The sequence below is a fragment of the Marmota flaviventris genome, chromosome 3 (assembly GCF_047511675.1).
Source record: "Marmota flaviventris isolate mMarFla1 chromosome 3, mMarFla1.hap1, whole genome shotgun sequence".
Taxonomy (NCBI): Eukaryota; Metazoa; Chordata; class Mammalia; order Rodentia; family Sciuridae; genus Marmota; species Marmota flaviventris.
The window spans coordinates 17,690,474-17,711,519 of NC_092500.1; the positions used below are offsets into that span (position 1 = coordinate 17,690,474).

Sequence of the window (21,046 nt, forward strand, 5' to 3'; positions counted from 1 at the left end):
ATGTAAACTTAAAACCAACTACCTATTTTTACCAAGAACTAAGGGAATATGATGCCTTCTCTGCTTCCTGTTGTAGTAGTAGTAATCTAGAATTTATAACTGTAGGATTCTGAGTAGCAAGTGTTAGATGTCACTCATTTAATACAATCAGATGGCTTTGAGTATAACATTTATTAAGAATGGTAATTCACAGTGGAAATAAACATCACAAGGACACTATGTCTTATTATGCCATGTTCCTCTATGATTAAGCTGCCCTTTCATTTCTTGTAAGAAAGGAAGGGCATATTTTAAAAAAAAGGTGCACATTAGCCAGGCGCAGTGGGTGCACGTCTACATTCCCAGTGATGCAGGAGGCAGAGGCCAGGAAAACCACAAGTTCCAGGTCAGCTGCAGCAACTCATAGTGAGGCCCTGGGTTTAATTATGCAGTTATCAAAACAAATAAAAAAACAAAAACAAAAAAACCCCAAACAAACCAATCCACCAAAACACAAGTGTCAGATGATAATTCTATACTATGCATTATGAAAATACAGGCAAAGTGGTATTTGGGATTTTTTATTTTTATACACGACAAGATTTTACACCAAGAATAGTCAGTTAAATAGTACAAATTTACATTCATGAGGAATGTTAAAAAAAATTCAACTAAAAAACCCACTTCTTCCTGTGACCCACAATCCCAACATTTTACAGTGCAGGGGAGAAGGGGGCTGGGGAGCGTCCAAAACAAGTCTCTCCCCCGCAAAAAAATGACTTAAATTTCACATTCTCTCTCCACACAGGATCCAATGGTGAGAGTATAATTTACAATTCGTCTTTTTCAGCTGTAGATTGCTGTGAAAACAAAAACAATAAAATGTTAAAAGCTAACAAAATCCCCAGTTTACAGAAAGGCCTTTCTTAAGACTGGCTGGAAAAAAAGAAAGGGCATTCTTACAGAAAAAATTTGCTCAAGAACTTCAATTTGATATCACTATCAGATGTTTCTAAGTAGATGTCTGTTAAGATCCTTGCTCTAGTCGTAGCCCTAACTTTGTCTCAACTAGAATTTAGTGAGAGCTAAAGGTGCAACCCCACTCTTGCTGACATACCTTTGCTGTTTCTTGTTCTTCTTCTTCTGTTCCTGCGTCCAATTCTTCTTCATCTTCGTCCTGCTCTGTGTCTTCGGCTGTGTCTTCAGCTGTGTCTTCTGGCTCTTCTTCTGGTTCTTCTTCCACCTAAGGACAACATCCATGAGCCCATCAATACCTTGGATCTAGTTTCATTTTGCTTTAATGTGTAAGATCACTCCTATTATTCAGAACCACAGAGTAAACCCCTTAACTAGAGTTAACAGTCAAACTAAAAAGGAGGACAGGTGAAAAGAAAAGGATATAAAAGAGGGGTTTTGCATCATTTATAGCATAATGCCTGAACTATGGGGATGTCAAACAGTCAATTATTTCAAAAAACAAATAATTTCAAAAAGTAGAAATATGGTTTGGGGTTGTGGCTCAGCAGTAGAGCACTCCCAAGCACACATGAGGCCCTGGGATGAATCCTCAGCACCACATAAAAGTTAATAAAGGTATTGTGTCCAACTACAACCAAAAAATAAATATTTAACAAAAAATAAAAAGTAGAACTCTGGCAAACTTTTCAAAGCTACCATTTTTTTTTTTTTAAAGAAAGTTCCAACTTCCCAACCATATTTTCCATCTTTTTTTTTTTAATATATATATTTTTAGGTGCTGACAGACCTTTATTTTATTTATTTATTTATTCATTTATTTATATGTGATGCTGAGAATCAAACCAGTGCCTCACACATACTGGGCAAGCACTTTACCACGGGGCTACACCACAGCCCCAGCTACCTCCCTTAATCATGCAAAGGCCCCTGCTTTTGGTGGTATTAGGGTTCAAAGGGTGTTTTTTATTTTTGAGATAGTCTTGCTAAGTTGCCAAAGCTGGCCTTGAACCTTAGCCTTCCAAGTAGCTGGGATTATCAGGGATGGACACTACTGGTGCAGGAGCCTACTCTTAGAAGAAAACCTATGTGGATGGGCACTGTGGTGTACACCTGATACCATGTCACCAGAAAAAGGATTGGGGATTCGGAGGTCAATTTGGGATACAAAAACAAAACAAAAACACAAAACAACAACAAAACGCAACCAACTTATGTGGGAAGGTTGGGGATACAAACCTTTGCTTCAGGGTCAATGTTTAAACTGAGGCGAAGCATTCTTTCTATTCTATCTCCATATGCTTTAGTGTCTGGCAGAAGGTATCCTGACCGAAGAGTTGCCGTTTCAAACAAAACCACAGCAAGATCTAAAACCGTCTTGTCATCTTCATCTTCCTGAGATGGAAGAAGTTGCACTTGATTAACGTTTTCAGATTTAAGACAACAAAGAGGATCAGTGCAACATTACTCACTTTAACTCGGCGAAGCATGTCTCTGATCAGTGGATGTCTGGGATTAATTTCAAATGTTTTCTTCTGACTGGCATAGTAACTGTGAAGGGACAAAATGAACATTAACAAAACATCAAATTTTAGGGTTCATACATTTCTCTTACCCTAACCTTGATAATTACAGAGAATAAGTATTGGAAAAAATCAAAATGTATTTATATTACTCCCTTTTAAAGGCAGATATGCATGGCTAGAAAAAGTGAAATAAAAGGAAACTAATTTTGGGGCTGGGATTGTGGCTCAGCGGTAGAGCGCTTGCCTCACACAGATCCTCAGCACCACATAAAAAAGGAAGCTATTTTATATTTAGTCAAGAGTCCCAAGTACCTAAAGCAGTGCTGAGTGGGTGACCTGATTTAATGTCTGCACATTCCCTTAGTCTTACTACTGTAATTGAAGCACTGCCTCCCAAGTTTTGGGTGCCACTTGAATGATACTTTCTCCACAATGCCTTCATCTACATGGTTCCAAAATGAATCTAAGACAGGGAAGAACCACATCTATCCCTACCCCTGATATAATTGTTACCTATGTAAGGCTTAGGTTGTGCCTTGATCTGTCATCCTGACTAGTCTCAATGTCTCAAACACAGAAGATTTGTCTACTTCTGACTCACAGGCACAGTAAGTTCAATTGTTTGTTAAATGGAAGGCAACTTCCTGTTAATTAAACATTTACTGAAATGACACTATCAGAAGACATAAGTATTATATGTTGATGAGCCATCATGCCAAGTATGACTTCATATAACCTAATGCAAAAGTAAAAATATGTAGAACAGATTAAGAAAATCTCCATTTGTTTGTAAAACATTATGCAAAAATGCATGAGTTAAATGCCTTTTCTTTATCAATCCAAGGGGGAATCCCTTTGTAAACTTTCTGTCTACCTAATACACAGGCAGTGGAGGGCACTCAACGCTAGGCTCTGTATAGAAGCAGGTGTTTGGACAAAATCTAGCATGCTGGCAGGGCTCTCCCTCCCCAGGGTGCTTACTTGGTGGAGATGTCCTTGCCCGTCTGATATGCCTGGGCTTTCATGATCCTCTCCATGTTGCCAGACCATCCGTACTGGCTGGCCACAAGAGCACACGGAGACTCTGTCAGGCGCTGTGATACCACAGCTTTTTCAATCTAAGGGTGAGGAAAAAAAAGTTGGTATCAGGTATGGCCACTTAGAAATTGTATTTCAACTTCCTAAGATTTCGTCACTTAAAATTATGAACAAGGGTAGATCATAAAAGAAATTTTCATTCAGTTTAGGAAATCTTCAGGGATGCTCTTATTTAATAAACTGAATTTTTCAGTCAGAAAAACTTAAAACACCAATCCCCACCCAACTCCGTACAGGGAATTGAAGCTAGGGAGGCTCTACCACTGAGCTACATCCCCAGTTCGTTTTATTTTGAGGCCTGGTCTTGCTAAGTTGCTCAGGCAGGTGCCACTGGGCATGGCAACACCAACTTTTAAAGCATATAAAACAAATTTACTTGTAAAACTTAAGTTATTATAATAGTAATGTTAAACCATAGAAAAGTTTTAAGTTCTTCCTCCCAAGAATGTAATCAATAATTTATTTCTTAAATATGGGTGCTAAAATTTCAATTTATAATTTTCAAAAGAATACCTTGTCCTTAAGGGCTTTATCTTTCATCCAGTTGAGCAGAGGCTCAAATTCCTTCTCAGTTGCTTCTCGACTCTCCTTAGTTTTCTCACTTTCATCAAATTTCACTCCTTCCTTGGCAACATTCTGAAACCTCTTCCCATCAAACTCAGGAAGGGCCTGAATACAATATTCATCCACAGGTTCTGTGAGGTAAATTACTTCATAGCCCTTTTTCAGAAGTCGCTCAACAAATGGAGAAGATTCGGCCTATAAAATTAAGAGAATTAATGAAAATCTTCCAAGTTTGGCCTTGGCATAATCATCTGTCCTACTAGCTAACTTATATAGCATCAGTAGAGCCATCTGAAAAGTGATTATTATTAAGAAGTGACTATCCTGTCAGTGACAGACCAGTCCTGAGAACTACTATAGTCACAAAATTAATTTGTCCTTTTTTTCCCCTCAAGAGTTGGCTCTAAATCCCCAGTTTCCCACCAAGATCCCCGAGGGCTGTACATGTATACTTCACCTTACCTCTTTTCTGCTGGACCCAGCCATGAAGTAGATTTTGTCCTGTTTCTCCTTCATTCGTTCCACATACTGGTCTAGACTAGTAATATCAGTTGGATGATGAGACGACTGGAATCTAAGAAGTTTAGCAAGACGTGTTCGATTAGAGTGGTCTTCAATCACACCAAGCTTGATGTTGGTACCAAATTCTTTCCAAAAAGTATCATTGTATTTCTCATCAGCAATCTTCTTGATCATGTCTAGCGTTTTACGGACAAGCTTCTTCCTGATCACCTAAACAAAATTCAAGGGTAATAGATTAGAAGAGTCCATCTCAAAATCTTTTGAGAATGTAAGGGTCCAGGGGAGCAATAGTGAAAGATACAAAGACATGCACCATCACTGCTGTTGAAGGGGTAGGGAATGGAGGAACACTTGTACACCAGACTGAGCTGAAATTAGGCTCAGTGTAAATAACCACATTGTGGATCTGTTCTTTTCTCTTTTTGTTTTGGTACCAGGAATCAAACCCATGGTTGCTTAGGCTGGCCCTGAACATGCAATCCTCCTGCCCCAGCCTTCCAAATCAATGGGGATTACAGGTGTGTGCCACCATTCCAAAACACATTGTGCCTTCAATGTTGATATTCTAATTTTAGAACTGATGCTAAGTTGCTAAGGCTGGCAACTAATCCTCTTGCCTCAGCCTCCTGAGTTGCTGGATTACAGGCATGTGCAAATGACGCACTAAAATTCTTTTTAGAATCTAAACAAAGTGAATAAATGGGATATTTCCAAATATTTTAAACAGAAAACTAGAAAGTCTTCTAATTACAAAATTACTGGGGGAAAAGATTTAATGAAAGGCTTGATAAATTAAGTGGTATGTGATAAAGCGTATTATGATAAATTTGTTAATTGTGGAACAGGTAGTAGGTATATACAGATATTCACTGCACAATTTTATCGTTTTTTCCATTTGTTTGAAATCTTATTATTAAATGTTAGGGAGAGGACTGGAGTTGTGGCTTAGGGGCAGAGCACTTGCCTTGCATGGGTGAGGTACTGGGTTCAATCCTCAGTACCACATAAAAATAAAGATATTGTGTCCATCTAAGACTAAAAAAAAAAAGGGTTAGGGTTAGGGAGAAAGAAATCAGATTCTTAAGATCCGATAATCCCAGAGTGATAGTTCGTTCTTTTGAATGGTCAAGGATTAGATTCAAAATCTATTCGCTTCACTAATTGAGTCCGTCTTCGGAATCCAATCCAAGAGCAAAATGGCCAGTCTCTGTAGAGCCCTCACCTTAAGCAGTTTATGTTGCTGAAGAGTCTCACGGGAAACATTTAAGGGGAGATCATCTGAGTCCACCTGCAGATGGCAAAATAAAGTTCTGTGAGCAGTAAAACACTGGAATAAAAGCAACGCCAAACCTCCCCCAAAACCCAAGACAGCAGAAAACAAAAAACAACAAGGCTAGAACCCCCACTCCAGCATCCCCAGCCCCCAATCTTTAGATACTCACAACACCCTTGACAAAATTAAGGTACTTAGGCATCATATCATGGAAGTCATCTGTGATGAACACGCGACGCACATACAGCTAAGCAGAGAGAAGAGAACAGTTACTTTCTAGAAATCACACCTTCAAAATTTAAACGCAGCTTATACTACACTAAAGACTCACCTTAATGTAATCGCTCTTCTTTGATCCATATTCATCAAATAGACCACGTGGAGCAGATGTGGGCACAAATAAAATTGATTTGAAGGTAACTTCCCCTTCAGCAGTAAAGTGGATATAAGCCATGGGGTCATCACTTTCCTAAGGAAGGTTGGAATTCAGTCATTCAAGAGGCACAGGAAAAAGAAGTGCAAAGGCTAAGCAACAGCAGGGAAGGAACATCACACCCAGTCTAAATGACAGAATTATATAAACCACTTCATGAAAAAGTACAAGGACAGATTTCCTCCATGAAATTTGGTCTCCAGCAATGCATATAAAGAGGGACATAAATACTAATGGTCACAAATTTTCTGGGTCTTTTTTATCCATTACTGAACCCATATTAGTTTTCTGGGTATGTTAAAATTGATTTCACGTGTCCTAATTTTAAAATATGGCTTCTAAATATTTTAAAATCACACGTGGCTAACATTGTCTAATACAGTTGCCCAAGTAATACATGCAATGCACTTTCAAGTTCATGGAAATCATGGAATCAGACCAAGAGTTAAAACCTACAGGATGTGGAATAAAGAGAAAAGCACAAACACTGTCACAGAACACAAGTTTTATATATCCATGCTAAGTCCTTTAATATACTGTATTAGTTGTTCAAAATGCTATCTGGAGAAACATTAACTTAAAACAAACAGTCAAACATAAATCAACCCTAATTTTGGATTCTCAAAGAGTTAAAAAATATATAATATATAGGATTAAGGAGGAAATAACTTTTAGTCCCCAAACTATTTTAAAACATTTTCATTTACTATCTCTTCCATGGGTTCCTCCACATGGTCACATATCATATTCAGTTAAACTAATATGGTAATGTTTTATCTGCTCCTTATTCTAACATAATATTTACCTTTGAAAATGATTTGTAGAAAGCTTTGTATTCATCATCTTCTACTTCTTTTGATGGTCGCTGCCATATTGGTTTGATATCATTCATAAGTTCCCAATCCCACACTGTTTTTTCAACCTGAAGTTAACAGTATTTGGTTAGTTTAGCTAACCCAGTTGGAACCGTTAACTTCAGTGAGTTTCAAAAGAATAAAGCACCAGAGGATACCTGTTATCTGGCATGGTTTCTGGCCCTGGATCAAATACTTTAAAAGCAAAGTCCCCACACCCCATGTTTATCTAATATATATAATACAAAAAGGCAACTGGCTAACATGGTAACTAATAAAAGCCAATTAACTGCTGGGTGTTAAGGCAAGAGGATGGCAAGTTTGAGGCCAGGCTAGACAACTTAGGTAGACCTTGTCACCATAAATAAAAAGGAAGGGGGATATAGTTTAGTGGTCAAGTACCACCAGGTTCAATCCCCAGTCCCATCCCCCCTCACCCCACACACACATACCATAAACCCAACAGGTTAAAATGTCATTTTTTGAGAATTTGCTTGCTTAGCACATGCAAGACCCCCCAGCACCACCAAAAAAGAAAGCAAGACAGCCAGCTAATATTTTACACTAGGGATCCCTCAACAACTACAACCAATACTTCTACTTTGCTAAGAAAAAACAAAACAAACAAACAAAAAACATCACCACCACCACCAAAACGCTACTTTTTAATTCCAACATAAAAGAACAAGAAGCTGCAGAAAGTTTTTTTAGGAATTTAAAATTCAGAATACATAAGCCACCAGTCCTAGGAAGTATAGAGAAGTCAGAAATTCTCTTCATAAAGATGACCCATGTTTGATACTTAAAACCTAGGACAGCACACATAACATGCCAATAAACTGCGTTTTAAAGCTCGGGTCACCTGGAAAAAGGAGAGCTCTAAAAACTGAAGCTTCTCTCAAATTAGCCTGGACACACATGGGTTTGCAGGCTAAGCAATATTTTAAGCTGGGGGAGGAACCGGACCTACTTTTTTAGTTTTTGGTTTCTTCTCTTCATCCTCTTCTTCTACTGCAGCTTCATCATCAGATTCTTCTTTTTCTTCTTTGGCTGCTTCTTCTTCTTCCATGGGTTCTTCCACAGTTTCAGTCTGTTAAAGTTAAAAGTACAATTATGGTTAAACTCATGCATTCAAGAACTCTGGTTTTATAAAATGAAAAATTACATTATAGCTCAACTAAGTAAACCCCAGTAGTATCGATCCTTGACTTAAAGAACCACATTTAACTTTCACTGTTACATGTTAAACATTTAAATATATGCCAAGATAATAAGTTTTACTGATTAGATTTACCTTGCTGCTCCATACATAAATGGGAAAATTGATAAACTGCGAATATTTTTTGACGAGATTTTTAATTGTATCCAATTCAAGGTAATCAGATGCTTCTTCTTTTAAGACGAGGCTGCAAGGAAAATAACCCATTTAGACATATTCAAGATTTAGAAAATTTGATTATAAACTTCTCTAAATATCTTGTTAATGGTAATAGCCGACAGTTCTATGTAATCCAAGATGTCCCCATTATTCATGTTAAGAACTGTCCATCACCAACAGGGCTTGTGAGCTAAATATACCACATGTGGACATACTACAGGACAGAATCTTCCCTTAAGTAGAAAACATTTTAGCATAAAACAAAAATGTTGGATTTCTTTTTTCAAGGTGATAAAGCATGAATGAAACATTCTGGAGAAAAATGGAATTACATGCATTCTTGTGGCTCTTACTCTGTTTTTCTAGAAATGAATAATTATTATAAATAATGATTCCTAATAAAAACATGATTCCTTAAAAAACTAGCAATTAGTTGCCATAATGGACAGCGAATGTAGGAACATTTCCACTATTTGATTGGGCAGTGTTAGTTTACCGTAGCACAGCCCACTCTTCTGCAAATCTCTCCCCCACCTACAAGTCACAACATATTCCCAAAGAAGCAGATAGCTCATATCAATGTTTGTGCTCCAAGTAAGGGAAATGGTATATTCATGTTATCCCTGTCTCAGAAAGCTTATTATAGTTTAGTGGCAACTGCCAATAAGTAGAGGACATGAGAGCTTAGCAAGGCAACTAGGTAGGTCTCTGATCTCAGGGTACATGTCCTAGTGACATGGGGGAGATAAGTTCTATTTTGGATACAGCTAGAGGCTGATGGTTCGACAATTTAGTTAAGGTGTTAAAAGGCAAGTAGATACGTGAGCACAGAGCCTAAATCTAGGCAAGGGGTTGGCCAACTATAGCTGGCACCCATAAAATCCTGTATTAGGACACATCTTCATATATTTTGTATTATTGTCTTTAAGCCAAAATGGCAGAGTTGTGATGACCCTTATAGCCCACAAGCAGAAAATAATTATTAGTTGGCTTTTTATAAGAAAGTCTACTGATTCCTCATCTATACTAATAATATGGATTTAAGAGAATCTAAGGCCAGGGCAGTAGATAAAACTGTATGAGGAACTCAGGGATGATGAGGAAAGGGTGGAAATTTAGAGAAAGAGATTATTAATATTCAAGAAAGAAGGGGCTAGGAATATAACTCAGTTGATAGAGTGCTTGCCTTGCACGCACAAGGCCCTGGGTTCAATCCCAGCACCACCAAAAGGAAAAAAAATAGGCAAAGAAAATTTTTGAAAAGACAAGTATGGTTATGAAGACTACAAACTCACTAGTGTTTGAAACTAAATAAACAATGTCAATTTATAAAAAAACCTCTGATTTCACTGGATTTAGCAACAAAGTTCACTAATGACATATTTCAATAGGAAAGGTGGATAAAAATCAAAACAGTGGGCTGGACTGAGGTGTAGACAGAAGATCAAGTAAGGCAAAGGCAAGTACTGTCAGCCTTTCATATCCATGGGTTTCACATCAATAGATTCAACCCACCACAAATCAAAAATGTTACGTTACTGCTGACTTGTTCCATGCAGTCAGGCCTATGAAGGTTAATTATGGCTGCCTCTGTACCAAACATGTCAATTTTTGCCTTGTTTTTATTCCCTAAACAAAACAGAATAACTATTTTACATCATATTAGGTACTATAAATAATCTAGAGATGGTTTAAAGAATATGGGAGGATGTATGTAAATCATATGCAAATACTTATGACTTTATATAAGGATTTGAGCATCTGTGAATTTCAGTATCCATGGGGGTCCTGGAACCAATCCCCAGCAGAAAACTGCAGAGGGGGAGAGGTCATGTGCCAGAAAGTAAAGGGGGCCCATGACATGCTGCGGGGAAAGTAACCTAGAGGGAAAATCCTGACTTTAATTTAAAAAAATGGGGAAGAAATTTATGCTTAGTCTTTGGGAGCAGCTTTAGGAAAAAAAATGTGTAACACCTCTCCATGAAGTAGGAAGGACAAAAGTAATTTTATCAAACATAAATTTCATGATCTCATTTAATTCTCACAAATCTCTCAGAATGGTACAGCAGTAGCTAATTTAGTGCCAGGAACAGAAGTAGAACTTGACTGAACTGCCTGGTACTTCTGTTTCATCAGTCAAATATAAGAGGAAGTCACATAGTGAGGCAGGATCTTCATCTTGTCATTTCCTTGACTTCTTTTTCTTCTTCCTTTGGCCTTTCTACACAAGTTCCTCAACGTGTCCAGCCCTTTTCCCACCCTCAAATATTATATTCAAATTATGAGAGTTGTTCAAATTCCTCATTTAATAAGCAAGGAAATTAGGGCCCACAAAAAACCACTTGCCCAGAGAACCAGAACTGGAGACTCAAGATTCTCACTATGATTATGAATTCTTATTAGGAATCAGTAATACTCACGTGATTGTTGTTCCCCGTCCTAGAGTATTTCCTCGTGGGTCAGCAATTACAGAAAATTCATTGGAGTCAGACTCCCAGATGTGCTGGGTATCATTGTTATGTTTTGATGTGACAATAACCTTATCTGCTACAAGGAAGGCAGAATAGAAACCAACACCAAACTGGCCAATCAATTCAGAAGTTGACTGGCTATCTTCTTGTGCTTCAGTCATTTTGTTTAAAAATTCACTTGTCCCAGATTTGGCTATGGTACCAAGGTTTTTAACCAACTCTTCTCTGGTCATTCCTACACCAGTGTCTGTGACATGTAGTAGGTTTTTCTCCTTGTCACACTAAAAGCAAGACAAGAACCAGATAGTTACCCTCAAAGGAAAAAAATTTATAGAAAAATAAATTTTATGTTTTGCCTACTTCTTTGATAGGAAACAAAACATTGACTCTATACTTGAATGATTCCTATAATAGGAATCTGTGGTGATCATTCATGTTCTTCAATAAACACCCCTGGCTCTGTCTCCACAAAAATGGTAGGATTTTATTTCCTTCCATTTTTGAGTGAGGCCATGTGATTAGTTCTGGCTAGTGAGTTGCAAGTGGGAGCCTAGTGGTAGCTTTCAGGTTGAGCCTTTAATTGGTCTGCGACCCTCTGAGCTCTGTGTGTCATGGCAACCAGCTACACTCCAGATGGCTGCTCAATCAGCCCAAGTCCTGGTGGGAGGATGAGGTAGAGTAAAAGCCTATGTAGCCTATGGAATGATTTAAGCCAGAAGTCAGCATATTTTTCAGTTAAAGGACCAGACATAAATATTTTTTAGGCTTTGTAAGTCACAGGTCCCTGTCACAATGATTACTGCCAGTGTAGATGAAAGCAGTCATTGATACAAATGGATACAGCTGTGTTCTCATAAAACTTTCTTATAAAAATAGGCAAACAGATTTGGCCCACATCCTAGTTTGCTGACTCCTGAGTTAAACAACTGAAACTACGGGGTTACTTGTCACTGTAGACTAAGGTTGCCTTTCTTGACCAATAGGGCTTTCCTTTCTCTAAGGATTCAAGAGAAAAAGATTATCTATGCTTACCTTAATTTTGACAGTTAATTCCTCATTTCCAGAAAGCGCATTTTCATCAGTTAGTGATATTAGCCTTATCTTATCTAAAGCATCAGAAGCATTGGAAATCAGTTCTCTCAGGAAAATCTAAAGTCAGATTTAATACACTTAGATTAGCTTCAAGATACAACAAGAAGTTGAATTTCACGTGAAACATACTTTATTTCTCCTTTGTATCCTTGAAAAAGCACTCTAAACTTTTTAATGATATAGGGATGGTTTTATTCATTGGTAAAAGGATTGTAGCAACTATAACATACCTGAACTGGTTAAGAGTAGTAACTTTATTCTCCTACCAGTGATTTTCAGGTATGCAACACAAAAAAGCTTATATTTGTGTGAATGCCCTTAAAAAATCAAGTATTTAGCAGACCATGAACATATCAGAAGGGAAAAGGAAAAGAAGGAAAAATATCCAATGCTCCCTATCCCCTGCATATATTGGTAGCAATTCTTGTACGTATTGGGTCAACTTGGTCAACTACCTACTTGGAATGACTATATACTTAAATTTACTATGAAAAGAAACAAATATGCCACTGTACAGAGACAAGACTATCCTAACTACATGTTGCTTACCTCTTTATTTTTATATAATGAATTGATGATAAGTTTCATCATCCTGTTAACTTCAGCTTGGAAGGCAAACTTTTCAGATTTCTCTCTAAGTTCTCTTATTTGTGATGCATTTAATCCATCCAACTGTATAGCTTCTTCCTCTCTAAGAAAATCAGATAAACAAATACTTAGTTGCCTTCAAAAATATAGCCGGTGATGAGAACACAAATGGCCTCTTAAGATTGTCTTGCAGGTTAAAAGGGCAAAATATAAATTAAGGACTTCAAAAAATTTTCACCAGTCCTAAAAGGCCAAAATTTAAAACATTGCTCAAATGACAGAAATTCTGTTTTTTAAATTGCTAAGAATATATAAGGAATCTAAATGAAGGTCGTTTCTAAGGTCTTAGAAAATTTATTAACTAATATTCTGAAATAGGTATCAACATAGTTTTCAAAGGAATTCACTCCATTTTTGTTTTTATTTTTCTAGTTCTGGGGATGCAACCCAGGGCCTAGACTGTGCTAGACAAGGACTGTACTGCTGAGCTACATCTCTAGCCCCTCATTCAATTTTTTGGATCAGTTATTACTAAAGGCAAATTAAGAGTCAGGAGATGCTTATGTGTGCAAATAATTCCATATCTCTAACATTTTCAGGTATTTGAACTCAGAATGTTATACTTAATCTGGATCTTTGAAGAAACCAAAGCACCTACTGGATCCCACAACCTTCTTGGGGCTTATCTATATAGTTGCAAATGAACACAGACCTCTGTACTACTTCATCATCTGTCCTTGAGCCTTCTCTGCTTTTGCCCAGGTCCTCTTCCACTGTACCATCCACATCGACTTCATCGTCGGCTCTAACTGACCCTGAAGAAAGATTGAACATTGGAAAACTCTTCAACATTGTTGCTTCCTTAGCTTCGCAGAATATGCTCAAACAGGGCAAGGGTAGGTGTTGCAAAATCCAGTGGGTAAATGTGGGAGGTGGGGATGGAAGAAAGGATCTACTTAAGTCAGCACATTTCTTATTTAACTTGAGATGCCGAGGTCCCCCAGTAGAATCTGAAATACGGAGGCGGCCATCTCTTCCAAACAGCGTCCTCCCGATTCTTTATAAATAACGTTTGGCAGAGTGATACCAGGCCCCATCTACACCCACACGTGTTGCGCACAGCCGAGACAAGGCCTCCAACTGACCAAACCAAAACTTGGGCCTTTCTTTTCATGGGTCAGAATACAAACTGAATTTGTGCAACTTCTGGCTCGGGAAACTCAAATTGGGCCCAGGGTGCTGAGAAGGGGAAGAACCAAGCTGGAGCAAAACTGAATTAAACACCCAGACATTGCCATTCCGCTGGCGACAGGCCCCACGCTCCGGAGACCGGCCTCTAAGAACCGAAACGCGCTCGCGAGGAGTCCGCAAGGCTGGGGGAAGAGGTCCTCCAGAGCGGACAGGCAAAGGTTGCAGCGGCCGACAAAAGTCCTCCGGGAGGGGCATCCGCAACACTCCCCGGGGAACGAGAGCCCGAGAGAGAGGCCCCACCCCGGTAGCTGAGACCTCGGATCTGCAGGGGATTTAAATCAACCTGTTCGGTTTCTTTTCTTTCCAGAGGAAGAAGAAAGTAAAGGTAACCCCCTGAGCCTCTTTCGAGGAAAGGCAATGGCCCGTGTGGCCCGCCGCAGGCCCTAATATCCCCATTCCTGGTCCAACACCCCCAGAACCTTCGAGAAGCGGCCGAGCTGGAGGAGGGGGGGTGTCCTGTCCCCTCAGATCACTCACCGAAGGTCAGGAGGATGCAGCAGAGGCCCAGCACCCACAGGGCCTTCATGGCGCGTGGCCGGTGAGTCTCAAGTCTCTTTTGACCGCAGGAGCCGCCTCCGCCCCCCCACCCCGGAGCTCAGATCCTCACACCTCTAGCCGCGCGGTCCGCCCACTACACCCTAAGCAGGTCGGGCCGCTTTTCACCCCGGCTTCTCGCGGGCGGGGGACGGGAAACACGAATCTACCAATCGCGCCGCACCACGCACCCTCTGTACCCAATCGGTACGCGTGGTGGGGACCAGAGTCCACCAATCGGAGCTGTCCAGGTGCGGTGTCCGATGTCCGAAGCGTGGCTCCTTCCGATTGGTCTCCCGTAGCAGCTTTTGTCCAATCAAATGGCTCCGCGGGCCCTCACACGCGGGACCACCCCTTTGCCTGGGAAGACTTGGCCTCTGAGGGAAGCCGTCCAATGAACGTAGCTCGCAACGCGTCCATCCTCTAAGAGGGGTCGCGGTGGAACCACTTCCGGATCCTAGAGAGCGTTTATTCCGTGACCAGGGGGAACGGTAGCCATGGCAACGCGCTTTTTACGTTTCTCCCGTCTGGAGTCACCGAGCGAGCCCTTTCAGCCCGACGTTCGCAGCCAGCTTTGTATCTGGCAGTGCTTCTCGGAAAAGAAAAACACGTGAGGCACTGAAAATCCTCCGGAACGCTTTTGGATTGGGGTGGTGAGAAACCACAGCTCCCGGCGTGCAACATACTAGGCCTACTACGCTGTTTTGAATGCTGGGAATCGTAGTCTTTGGCCTCTGGGCCAACTGCGTAGTTTGGCCCTTTCACATTCTCCCGGCGTCTCTTTGCGGGAACTCTGTCCTCCGTGTTTTGGGATTTATAAATCGTTCTGACTGCAGCAGACATCTGTGATTACTCCAAGGCTCCAGCGTACACAGCTTTCAGAAGGCCGCCGCGCCTTGGCCAAGGCCACCCTATGTTCTGGGGGTGGGCCCCAGTCTGGGTTCAGCCTTTGACTCGGGAACACGCGTTTCCTAATCTGTCATTTAGCGCGTTATGTAGGCAGCTGGAGCCTTCACTCCTCTGCGCACTCAGTGACCGGAATCCCCAAGACCTTGCTTTGCAGAAGTGGGTGATGGGATCCCCCTCCCCCGAGGGAAATCTCTAGCAACTTTGATGCCTTTGACTCCCCAACAATGTGCAAAGGGGGCCAGCCACCCGCCGGTCCCAAAGCCCCTGCTGTAAGTCAGGTGGAGAGCGTGGTGGTAAAGTCCGTTCTAACACAGAAAAGGAAAGGACACACCTGCAGATATTTGAAAGCAAAACCTGCGGTGCTGCAAATGAGAACAGAATTGTCGCTTTGTAACTTCATAGAAATACCCTGTCCGCCTTCTGGAAGGCACGTAAAACACCAGGTGTCTTTCCTGTAACGGAAGTCCCTCACACCAAGCTAGTGCCTGTGGAAATATTTTCTGTCTCTTTAACGGTGTTTTTACCCACTCCCCACCGTCATCAGCGCCTCTTCTCCAAAATACACGCCCCTATTGCTTCCTCCAGCAACGTGGAACTTAGGAATTTTGTTTTCAGATAACCATCTGAATTCCTGACCACAAACTTTTAGGTGACAATAGGTCATTGTCTTTTTATAACTTTCCATATTTAGGCTTGCCAATCTTGATTTTTGTGGTTGATGGTTTTCATATTGTGGTGATGCCTTATTTACATCTGCCCAATTTACCTCCATTTGTTGTTAGTAAGCAGAGGGTAACTTGCAAAGCACGTCTCTGCTTCTGTGCTTACATTTTTGTTGTTGAGAGGATATTAGGGTGATGATTACATCAAGAAATCTGAATTAGCTTTTGTATATTTTAACCCTTTTTTGCTTGTTTTTAGAAAAAGATGAGTCCCATCACTTTTCTGCATTTGATAGCTCAACTTCTTCATCTTTTTCTTATTTATGAACAAATAAACCATCAGTTCTGAAACTGTGAATGCCATCTTAACTGGTCACTGGTGGGTAGTTTGTGCTGCACCTGGAGGAACTGAGACTGAGAAGTGCCTTCTAAAATAGAGCCACTGCTTGTGGGAAGAAGTTTTTGCAGATGATGATGAGAATTCCTGAGGTAGGCAGAGCACAAAACATTAGTCTGACTCAGCTGTGCTCTTTTAAGACAAGATCTCTGACAGATCTTGTCTTAAAGAAGTGGACAGTTTCCTGGATTCCTAGTCTTGCTGTCCCTGGCAACCCCCTTCTCTTCACCTCTTTTGACTTTTAAAGTGTCACTGATCCCTAATTCCTATTTTGGCCTATCTCCCCTAGAACTGCACTCCCAGATAGTTTGTAACCTTTCAATCTGATTCTCTTGCTTCCCAATTTTAGTTTTTCCCTTTGACACTGTATTTCCATGGATGCTGCTACTGGAAACGACTACTTTGTTGTTATGCTGCTTTTGAATGCCACTAGATAGCATCCTGCCTTGCAGTTAACTTGGAAGGAAAAACCAGATAGGCAAAGGAACGCAGTTAGGGGCAATGAATGGCTGTCCTGGTAGGCAGGTGTAGTTCAGCAGTGTAAAGTCAGGGAGAATACAGGAGACCAAGGCAGGAAAGCAGGTGGCATCAAGGAGCATTGAAGAATGGGGTGGGTTGGTTGATTGGTTTCTTCCTTTGTTCTTTCACTTACTAATTCAGCAAATGTCGAGGACCTGGTATTTGCCAGGTATTATGCTAGGGGCTGGAAATACATAGATGAGCAGTATATATATGATCTCTGTACTGAACTTCAGCTAATATTAACAATGGAGTTGCATCGTAAATGCAAATATCTTGTTTAAACTCAAGTACAAAAGAATGCCAGGCAAAGTAGTATCAGCAAACTTTTGGGGCTGATAAAAATACCCTTAATCTTGATATTGGTGGTGGTTAAGACTATCGAAGTATATACTTTATTTATTTATTTATTTATTTAAAGACAGAGAGAGAGAGAGAATTTTTTTTTTAATATTTATTTTTTAGTTTTCGGTGGACACAACATCTTTGTTTTGTATGTGGTGCTGAGGATCGAACCCAGGCCGCATGCATGCCAGGCGAGCGTGCTTCCACTTGAGCCACATCCCCAGCCCTCGAAGTATATACTTTAAAAGGATGATTTTTTAAAATAAAAAATATGAACAAATGAGTATAACAAAAGAGAGAATCCAAAAATAAGGGTTTTAATTTAATAAGTGACAAAATGAGATTTTAGGGGACTAAAGATAGTTTACTTCATGAATGATGCTAGCCTTGACTGGTTACCCATCTTAAATATTTATTGAGATGGATATTTTCAATAAAAATATTTTTAAGTGTACAGTTCGATAGTTTCTCATTTAAAGAATACAACAGCAACTGTCATTTTAGACAACAAAAACACTTAAAAACCATTTTAGTAAGAATCATGAACCAGACAGGGATGTCCATTATTATCAGTATTGTCTCATACTCTTTAGAAGGGTCTTATAGTAAGAAAATAAGTTGATATAAATTTTAGAAAAGTTGAAGTTCTTCATTTTGAAAGTCATTCTATCTGGTGACAGAACTGTATATCCCAGAAACTCAAGAGACTCTAGCTTTTTAAAAATGTTGAGAATGAATATGAGAAACTGGTATATTACTGACTTGAAGATAAATCTATTAAAATCAGTAGTCTTGGGGCTGGGCTTATAGCTCAGTTGGTAGAGTGCTTGCCTCGTATGCATAAGGCCTTGGGTTCAATCCCCATCACCACACACACATACACTCACACACACACACACACATAAACACACAAATCAGTAGTCTTGTTCTAATTTGCAAATAACACAGAAATGGAAATTTTAAAATTTTTCATATAAGAGGCAAAACATAAAATATATAGGGATAATAAAGACTTAGTTTGAATATGAAGAAAACAATAGAATATCAAAGAATATAAAATAAAGGAACTTGGGTCAAGTTCCATAACCTATGTATTATCTATTGCTGTGTAGCAGATTATCTCGAAGCTTGCAGCTTAGAACCATACACATTAATTGTCTCACACGGTGTCTGTATATCAGGAATCTAGGAATACTTAGCTGGTACTTCTGGCTCAGTTTCTCAGGAGCTTGCAGTCAAGATGTTGGCCAAGGCATAAGTCACATCTAGAGGCTTGAGAAGGGCTGGATCCAAGACCCAGAACCCTGCAGGAGCTCTGATGACTCATAACCAAGCTCAGAAATCACAGGTGGTCATTTTTGCAATAAGTCTACTCAGGGAGAGGGAGGGTTATGCAAGGGTGTGAATACTGGCAGTCAGAGATCACTGGGGTTGATTTGGAGGCCAGCTGCTACCACACCCTAATTGCAGAGAAAGCTGGAAAAGGTTGGACATGGCCCTGGGTTCAGCTTCCCTCAAGAGAGATGGGCTCAGAATCATAAGTTGGGAATTTCTCCAAATATAGGAAGAAGGGGAAGAGACTTTAGATACAGTCCAGTCAAAAAAAAAAAAAAAAAAAAAGATCAATGTCTAACCACATTTGAATATACAAACAAATGAATACAACAAAAAAGAACCAAAAATAAGTTGTTTCAATTTAGTATGTGACAAGAGTGAGACTTCAATTCAGGGGAAAGATAGTTTATTTCATAAGTGATGCTAGCCTTGACTGGTTATCCATCTCTAATATTTAATATTTTCTTTGCAATTCTAAAATTTAAATTAACAATGATAACTTGATTCAGAAATATGTTGGAAGGATATTTCTTAATGAGAAGTTCAGCCTGGCAGTGTTAGAAGAGGAATTTAAAAAGAAAAAGTTTACAAGATACTTATTATTTAAGGCCTGCTATTACTGCTGCAAAAATTAATGTTGGAGTCAGACCCCAAGACAGGATTTAAGTAACTGCAAAATCCACACTCAGCCTCTGAAAGTGTACCTCACAACATGGAGGTGCCACAGTGATGTCACTTGCTACCATCAGGTAGATGAGAGCATAAATAGCATTGACTCCCCTAGTGCAGAAGTAGAATCCTTTGGGATGGGGTTGTGGCTCAGCAGTAGATTACTTGCCTAGCATGTATGAGACCCTGGGTTCAATCTTCAGCACTACATAAAAATAAATAAGTAAAATAAAGATATTGTGTCTGACTAAAACTAAAAAATAAATACTTTTTTTTTTTTTTTTTTTAAAGAAGTAGGGTTGGGGATGTGGCTCAAGTGGTAGTGCACTCGCCTAGCATGGGTGGGACCCAGGTTCCATCCTCAGCACCATATAAAAATAAAAGGCATTGTGTTGTGTCCATCTACATTTAAAAAAATAAATATTAAAAAAAGATATTGTGTCCACCTAAAACTAAAAAATGTATATTTAAAAGAAAAAGTAGAATCCTTTCAATTCTGTGTCAATCTTTCTTAGTATACCAAGAGAAAGTCAGTTTGGTACAAGTTTGTCTTCAATATCTCTCCAAAAGTTAATTTTCCTTTTCAATAAAAAGAGAACTAGAATTTAATCACATTGGTTTTAATGCATATGATCAATGCTATATGATAAGGATTTTCCCTTTAGTAACAAAAAATTTCTAGCGACATTTTTTCGGTTTAAATTATTATAAAAAAATATAAAAAGTCATGCCCTACTTTTTGTTTCTTCTGTCTACTCAAAAACAATTGTTTTCTTCATTTAGGTCTTTTTGCTTTTAATGTTTTTCAGTTAATCACTCTCCCTGCCCTGCAAAAATTGGAAAGACTATCAGCAGTTGTGAAGCAGGATATAGAGATAATAATTTTTTAATTTTAGATTTTAATTATGTAGTAATTGATTACAGAAGCAATTTTGCCATAATCTCACATTTTAAAATAGCTGCTATATTTGTTATTCTGAACTTTTCTTTCTTGTGTGCATTCACTTTAATAATAGGAGTAAATATTGTTTCTTCCTAGGCAGTGTCTTAAACATTGTGTATTTAGTAGCTTAACTTCTACCACTCTGATATAATGTTATCTCTATTTTACAGATAGGAGACTGAAGCACAGTGAATTTAAGAAATTTACTGTAAGGACTTGAATCCAAAGAATTGGGTCTTCCGAGCTTGGACCTTTGGCCTTTATACTGTGCTGTTTCCCATCTTTAGTAATATTATATTAACACTGTTATTGTTATGGTCCATTATTATTCCTTTCCATAAAATACTTATTTATAAGCATTTTACCTTTGCTGTGTGGTCTCAGATTTTTAAAGAACCAAGTTTACTTTGGCAGAATTTAAGTGTTCAAGTCATAAGCTTTGATGAATGTCTATCCCTGTGTTACCACCACTATAATTAAGATATGGAACATTTCCATTGGCCCAAAGGGATCACCTGTGCCTCTTCCTATTTATTTTCTCCCCAAATCTGCAACAGGTGACAAATGAGTGACTTTCTGTCACCATTCTAATTTGTTTTACTTCCTCTTTGACCTATGAGTTATCATTATGCTATGTCACTTGTCTTTGCCTTGTCCCAGAGTCTTTTTTTATGAATAATGATATAATAATTAATATATAATTATAATATTTAGGGGCTCGGGATGTGG

At 39.2% G+C, this 21,046-nt stretch overlaps 1 protein-coding gene across 1 annotated transcript; it reads right to left on the reverse strand.

The window, feature by feature from the left end:
• Positions 1–544: 544 nt before the first annotated feature.
• Positions 545–14,643, reverse strand: Hsp90b1 (heat shock protein 90 beta family member 1). Its single transcript, XM_027945317.2, has 18 exons — positions 14,482–14,643; positions 13,466–13,568; positions 12,715–12,856; positions 12,106–12,222; positions 11,023–11,354; positions 8,519–8,630; positions 8,195–8,314; positions 7,176–7,292; positions 6,269–6,406; positions 6,107–6,184; positions 5,887–5,952; positions 4,605–4,874; positions 4,092–4,337; positions 3,462–3,598; positions 2,427–2,505; positions 2,194–2,349; positions 1,097–1,222; positions 545–839 (listed from the first exon to the last, which is right to left on the reverse strand). Exons 1-18 carry the CDS (start codon positions 14,528–14,530, stop codon positions 810–812), a joined length of 2,418 nt encoding a protein of 805 aa, XP_027801118.2. The 5' UTR covers positions 14,531–14,643; the 3' UTR covers positions 545–809.
• Between the last annotated feature and the right edge of the window lie 6,403 nt (positions 14,644–21,046).

Coding starts and splice junctions, on each gene's coding strand:
- Hsp90b1 (XM_027945317.2), bottom strand. CDS start 14,530: ATGAAGGCCCTGTGGGTGCTGGGCCTCTGCTGCATCCTCCTGACCTTC. Junction 12,223..12,714: donor CATTATATAAAAATAAAGAG/GTAAGCAACATG, acceptor ATCTGACTTTAG/ATTTTCCTGAGAGAACTGAT. Junction 7,293..8,194: donor AGAAACCAAAAACTAAAAAA/GTAGGTCCGGTT, acceptor TGTTAACTTCAG/GTTGAAAAAACAGTGTGGGA.